At 54.6% G+C, this 6,932-nt stretch overlaps 1 protein-coding gene across 1 annotated transcript in view; it reads left to right on the plus strand.

Moving 5' to 3' along the window:
- PAX2 (paired box 2) overlaps window positions 1-6,486 on the plus strand; it is a 103,038-nt gene extending 96,552 nt beyond the window's left edge. The window contains exons 8-10 of the mRNA XM_006157392.1: window positions 4,126-4,227; window positions 4,369-4,454; window positions 6,400-6,486. Of these exons, the coding sequence (XP_006157454.1) occupies window positions 4,126-4,227; window positions 4,369-4,454; window positions 6,400-6,486 (275 nt within the window). The remainder of the gene's footprint in view (window positions 1-4,125; window positions 4,228-4,368; window positions 4,455-6,399) is intronic.
- Window positions 6,487-6,932: the final 446 nt, after the last annotated feature.

Raw genomic sequence — 6,932 nt, forward strand, 5'->3', positions numbered from 1 at the left:
ACTCTATGGCAAAAATCTTTTTTTTTTTTTTTAGAGGTTTTTCACTATAGGGTGCGTGTGCTTGCCAAACAGACAGAGAGAGACATAGAGATAGAAAGCGAGAAATCACCCCCCAGGGGGGATGGTCATGCCGCAATCCCTTCTCCTCCATTCTCCTCTCGGGATCTTGAGCACGCATGCACACACGCCCGGCGTGAGTTTTAAGCCATCGGGTCCAGGACGCAAACCACGGTCGACTATGTGGGAGTCCAGCGACATAGTCATTACACTAACTGCTGGTTCCTCTATGGCAAAAATCTTAAAAACGAACAAAAATCCTCTTTTTTTTTTCTTTTTTTAGAGGTTTTTGCTATAGGGCGCATGTGCTCATCGGAAAGACAGAGAGACATAGAGAGATAGAAAGTGAGAAATCACCCCCTGGGGGGATGGCCACGCCGCAATCCCTGTTCCTCCATTCTTCTCTCAGGATCTTGGGCACACACGCACACGTGCCTGGCTTAAGTTTAAGCTTGCTGGGTCTGGGACTTGAACTGCGGTCCACTACATGGGAGTCCAGTGACACAGCCATTACGCTAACTGCTGGTCCCATCTCTAACTTTTTCTAACTCTCCTCTCACTTGGGTCTTGTTTTGACCAATAAGTGCCCCGTTTTTCATCTCTCCAGCAATCGTAGATATTGCTGTCATTGCCCACTTCAAGTACAGCCCACTAAAAGATGGTCAAGGAGACTGTAACTCGTATCGACAACAGAAGTTAATGAGAGAAAACGCACAACAAAGCAAGCACAGATTCTTTCTTCTATTTCTCTGGGAGTCAGGAGTGACCTCTCATTTTGCATTTCTACTCTGTTTTCGAGTTTAGAAACTGTAAGCTATTGGCTACACTAGATAGTTTAGAGGAAGATCATTCTAGTGCGTGGTAAAGCTAACTGACGACATACGAGTCCCTCACTGCAAATCGCTCATCATCCGACAGCACCCCACATCTGGCTCAGCCACAGTACACACAGGGAGTACCACTGCTTGGGAGGCTGGAAGCCACATGAGAGACCTAAGATCTGTTCCCAGGCTGATCTGAACACTCTAGGCTTGGTCGCACATACCTGTAATCCTAGCTAATTGGGAAGTTGGGGCAGGAGGATCGTGGTATAGGTAGACTCTGTCAAGAATGCCTACCACTGGGGCCAGCAGGTGGCGTGGTAGTTAAGGCACTGGACTTACACACGGTAGACAGTGGTTCAAGTCCCAGACCTGGTGGCTTGAAAATCACACCGAGCACATGTGCATGTGTACCCAAAATCCCAAGAGGAAAATGAAGGAGAAGGGACTGCAATGTAAGCCACCTCCCCCACCCCGGGGGGTGTGTGATTTCTCACTGTCCCTCTTTCTTTTTCTTGCTATCTCTCTCTGGAGAGTTCACATGTCCTATGACAAAAACAAACAAACAAAAAATTAAAAAGAGAATGTCTGCCCCTGTTTCTCTTCCTTTTCCTCTTTTGCTCTCATTTAAAAAGGAGGAAAATCCACCACCTATCGATATTATTTAAACTGGTTTTAAGAAAAGGCAGGGTTAAGCATTTACATTTCGTCCCAGTCTTTATCTCTTCAACAAAGACCAGTGCATATGAAAGAATTAGAAAGCAATTAGAACCCATCAGGAATTGGCCGTGTATGCAGTAGAGTGATAGAGAATTCACCAAGAGGTATGTGTTGAGCGCCCACCGTGTTTGGCATTACAGAGCAGAGCAACCCCTCCTGGGGTTGCTCGTGACCAGGGAAGAAAGCCATGATATGAAGCCACAGGGCCACTGCATGTGAAGTATAATGACCTGGTAAACTGCGGGGGACAGATGCTCTGGAAGGGTTTGAAAGAAAGAGACGTCCCTGATGGGTAGGGTGGTCTTTTTTCTGAGGCTTAAGCTGGAAGGAAAGGGAAACTGAGACAGAAGAAAGGGTCATGGCAAAAGCACACAAGCTTGAAGAAAAGGTCATGCACAAAAGTACCTAGAAGGTGGTGTGGAGGTTAAGGTGCTGGATTCCCATATGGCTGACTGCAGTTCAAGTCCCAGATCTGGGGGCTTGAAAATAATTCTGGGCACATGTGCGTGTGCACGCATGCCCAAAATCCCAAGAAGAGAATGGAGAAGGGACTAGGGTGTGGCCTTCTCCCCTCTCAGGGAGGGGAGGTGCTTTCTCACTTTCCCTCTCTGTGTTTCTCTCTGTCTCTCCCTGGTGAGGTCACCCTCTGCCAAAACAGATGAACTCACAAGCGACACAAACCAGTTTAAACAGCCCAACTAAACCAGAAGGGGTGCGAATTAGCTGAGAAAGTGGGTAGAGAGGGTACCTAGAGACCGAAAGCCTGCCGAATTTCCATTCTAACTGCGAATACCGGAGTCTACCGGAGTCGGTGGCGGTTTCTATAGGGGGCAGGGCGCGATGGAAGCAGTGTCACTCACCGACCAGCCGCACGGTCACATTTGGGATAGAGAGGGGGGAGAAGAACACGGAGCCAGGGATACAAGTGAGAAACTGCTGATAGGAGCCGAGCTCTGACGGTGGAGGAAATGAAAACAGGGCCAACGTAGCAGACATTGCTGAGGACGACTGGCAGCACTCGGTGACTGACTTCATATTGGGGTGGGGAAAAGGCTATGGCAAAGATTCCAAAGATTTTGGTCCTACGGTCTTCAAGAAGGTCGGTAGCACCGACAGAGGAAGGGGTGGAGAGGAATCTGCTTTTATCCCTGTTAGGCTTGAGGTGACAGTAAGGTAGCTCGCGAAGATATTCAGTGGGCAGTTGCAAACGTGAAAACCGGAGCTCGGCTCTGTATATTTAGGAAGCATGGATTGCTCAGACGAGTCCAGCTAGAGGTTAGGAGACTCTCGGGAAGGTAGGAAGTGAGGTCATCTTCAAGGGGAGAATTGGCAAAGAGAGAGAGAGCGCCTTGGCAGGATGATGACTAGGGCCCTGCGGGTGAAAGGAAAGGGCCTCTGGCCAGGGACACAGTTCCGTGGCTTCCTCCAGCCACGCCTCGCCTTCCCAGGGTTGGACAGAGGTATTAGGGTGGTAGAATGGCACTGGCTGGTGAGGAGGATAAGAGCACCCTGGAGGGGATAAATGGGACCCAGGAGACTCCAGAGAGGGTAGACTAGGGTATGGGAGTGTGGGAGTGAGGGAGATGGTGCGTCGCTATTAGAGACTGGAGCATGCTGAATTGCAAAAGAGGGTGGAAACCACTCTCACGGTGCTAGAGGGGGCAGGCGAGGAAGGGGGGCCAGGCAGGTGCGGTTGTGTTCCCGAGGAGATGTCTGTGGGCCGGAGTTATCTCCCTAATACTGACTTGCCTTGCCTCAACCCCAGGACACCGCCAAGGAAGGCCCTGCCTCCCACCCTCAGGCTCTAGCTAACAGGCCTCTGAGGACGGAAGTCCAGCAGTTGGTGGGGAGAGCAGATTTTGCTCATTGGAACTTGATCTGATCCTCTTGCATGATTGGCTGGAAGCTCTTGATTCGCCTTAGGAATGGTTTTCTACCATTTAAATGCCCTAAACACCAACGGCAAACTGCCCACTGGCTGGCCCCTGCTCTCCACACCTGCCAGGCCCAGCACTGCGGCTCCACTAGGAGAGGACAAGGAATACCCATCAGCCCCTGACGCAGGGTGGTAGGGTGTCCTTTAAGCCTGAAGGGAAGATGGAGTGAAAGAGAGGGGAGAGGTAAGCAAGAAGGGGATTGTCCATTTGGCTTCTAGAGAGACCATGGCCGAATAACTGCCGAGAAGGAGTAAAAGCAGGTCATCTCCCTCCCATCTCTGTCTGGGTTTGGAATGCAAAGACACAGGCAAAGGCAGACACACACACACACACACACACACACACACAGAGTGATGCAGAACAGGGACGCACACACACAGATCGCAGTTAGCAGGCTTAGACACAGGTGAAGGTGCACACCTGTTAGTACACACCTGCTCCTGCTCATCCGGGGGCAGGGCTGCACGCGCCCCGCATGTCCACACAGAGCTCTTTCCTTTCCAAGTCTCCTTTCCATGGAGTACCCTGGTGTGAGCAGAGGCAAGCCCCTCTCTTCCAGGCCTCACCCCTTACCCTTTGTGTTTTTCCAGGTCGTGACATGGCGAGCACTACTCTGCCTGGTTATCCCCCTCACGTGCCCCCCACTGGCCAGGGAAGCTACCCCACCTCCACCCTGGCAGGAATGGTGCCTGGTAGGTGACAATGCTGCAGCTGCCTAATCGAGGTGGGGGGAGCTAAATTGTGAGTGGTCTGTAGCCTGAGGCTGGGGGTGGAGGGAGCCCCAACATCCCCTCCCTGCAAACCACTGCTGTTCTGTCCCCCTCTCTCCCTAGAGACTGCAGTTGGTCCCTCATGCTCCCTCATAAGTGCCCCAGGGAGGAAGCTTGCAGAAGTGCCCCCTTGTGTACACCCCACTCATGCCCCTCCACAGCGCCCACCCACTCCAGCCCGTGCCCGAGGAGCACTCAGCTTCAGCTCCGCCCTCAGTGCCCCAGCCCACCCCAGCCAGCTGACACTGCTTGGAAGAGCTGCCCTGTTTCCATGGAAACTTGGAGCTAAGCACCATTTCCAGGGGCATGTCAGTCACTCAGACAAAGCCACCCTGGTCCACACCAAGCCACAGGGGAAGACCAACCCCACCCCAGAGAGGAGAGAGCTAGTCCCTGAGAGGAACAGAGGACAAGCCATGGCAGGGACCAGAGAGTGGCTCCAGAGATGAGCTAGAGAACGCACATCTCAGGCTGACCAGCCCTCACTGCTCCGCTGGGGCTCTGACTCACGCCCTGTCTGGGAGGAGTTGGGTATGGGTTGAGTGGTCAGAGGCACAGGCCGCATTTGGGATCTGGTGACTGCCACTGACGGTTGTGATAGCCCTGGCCCCTCTGCCCAGATGGGAGGGGACCTGAAGTCAAAGAGAATTGAAGTCCTATTTATATAAACAAAACAAAACAAAACAAAAAAACAGAAAACCACTCTTGTCTTAAAGAGAATGAGACCCACTCGGCCCGCAGCCCACTCCCTCTGGCCACTCCGTTTTCATTGGTGGGGGCAGAAGAGAGGCTAGAAGAGGGTGATTGGCCCATCCATCCAGGAACCACCAGGGCAGTCCTGAATAAGCAGAGCTTGCGGGGCACGGGTGATGGATAGGGGGAGATTGCTGCAGGATGTGACAGAATAGGGGCTGATGGGATTGAGAGGCATGGGTGAAGGTTCCTACCCAGATTTGGGGGGCAGGAAATAGAAGCCTCATTTGAGGGCAAGGAGATTCTTTGGGGGAAGGTCCCAGCCATGAGCAGGTGGAGGTTGGAGGTCTTAGGGGGGAGAGGGGAGAGTGGAGAGAAGAGGGTGGGTAGTCTGCAGGGAGGTGGGGATGAGGGGAGCCGCAGAGAGCTCATGGTGGCAAGGGGGGAGTCGTTAAACAGAATCTAGTGCTGATGAGGAAATTACACTTGTTTCATTAGCGATGGGGAAGGAGATAGCTCAGTTCCTCTTGGTCACAGTTGAGCTCAGAAGCTCATTATCGTGCTGCACGCATGCTTTCCCTCCTCGTCAATAAACAGGCTTTCCAGTGGCTGCATCCCCCACCCCCACCCAGCTCCCTCTCGGAGAGGGGCCCCTTCTCCTCTACTTAACCCGCGGTTAGGGATCACTGTAAACAGTCTGGGGTCATCACACAGGAGAAAGGGCGAGGAGGGAACCCGGAGGCCTGGCCTTTTTCCTGCAGAGGGAGGGAGGCCGCTTCCGAAGGCTCCCAGCCCTGGGCCGCGGACCTGCGGGCCCATCCACCTGCTTCCCGCCGCCTCCTCCCCTTTTCCTGCGGTGGCCCACGTAGCGAAGCTCCCGGGAGAAGAAAGGCGAGAGGGAGTGTTTCCCAGCAGAGCGCTCGCCCTCGCAGTGGCACCGCGCGGAGAAGCCATTCTTAGGACTTTCTGGGACAAAGTGTCCCATGGGCCTTTCTTCGCCACAGTCCCGCTAGCACCCCGTGAGGCTATGGCTCCAAGAACCGTAGTGTCCACTACAACGGCCCTTAGTCCCCAACGGAGCGGGAATGGGCGCACCCAGACCCGGAGGCCTTTCTGTGGGTGGCCCACAGCGCTTCGACCCGGGAGCCCCAGGCGGGCACCTGCCTGCAAGTCCCACCATGTTGGTGCTGGGCACGTAGGTGCTTCCGCCTCTCCTGGGATCTCCCCTAGGGGACTCGGGTTTGCCTGCCTTCTTCTAGCCCTTGGGCGCTTGTAACCCGCCTTTGCTGGTCCCAGACATCCGAGCCGCCCACAGGGATGGGTAGGAAGGGAAGCCGCGGCGGGCTCGTGGGTTCTGTCCTGGCACACGAATGTCTGATCCCCGCTTCCCCACCCCCACAGGCAGCGAATTCTCCGGCAACCCTTACAGTCACCCCCAGTACACCGCCTACAACGAGGCTTGGAGATTCAGCAACCCCGCCTTACTAAGTGAGTACGCCCACTGGCTGCCGGCGGGTGGGGCCCGGCCGCCGCCCTGCTGATTCCGGGCGTGGGCCCCACTCCGCTGACCGACCTCGTGGTGCCGGGCCGGGGGACATGCTCGTTAGCAGCACCGAGGCCGAGGACCCCTGGCCGACGCCGGTGCTTCCTGCCCCTATCGTTCTCCTCCGCCCTCCCGAGTCGCTGGAAAACTTCGGACCCTTTAGGGTTCGCAGCGGGCGTCACCGATTGGGTCCCTCTCCCGCCCAGCCAACCGACTCTCCTCCTGATTACTGACCCCCGGCCCAGCCAAGGTTCCCTCCCAGGTCCCAGCCCCGGGAGGTCTTTTCTTTGCTTTTCTTTCCTTTTTTGTTCTCCTGTTTGTCCTCTCACCCAGCCCATTCTTCTCCTGTGTTAACTTCCAGGTTCCCCTTATTATTATAGTGCCGCCCCCC

This window comes from Tupaia chinensis, unplaced genomic scaffold (genome assembly GCF_000334495.1).
Source record: "Tupaia chinensis unplaced genomic scaffold, TupChi_1.0 Scaffold000539_1, whole genome shotgun sequence".
Lineage (NCBI taxonomy): Eukaryota > Metazoa > Chordata > Mammalia > Scandentia > Tupaiidae > Tupaia > Tupaia belangeri.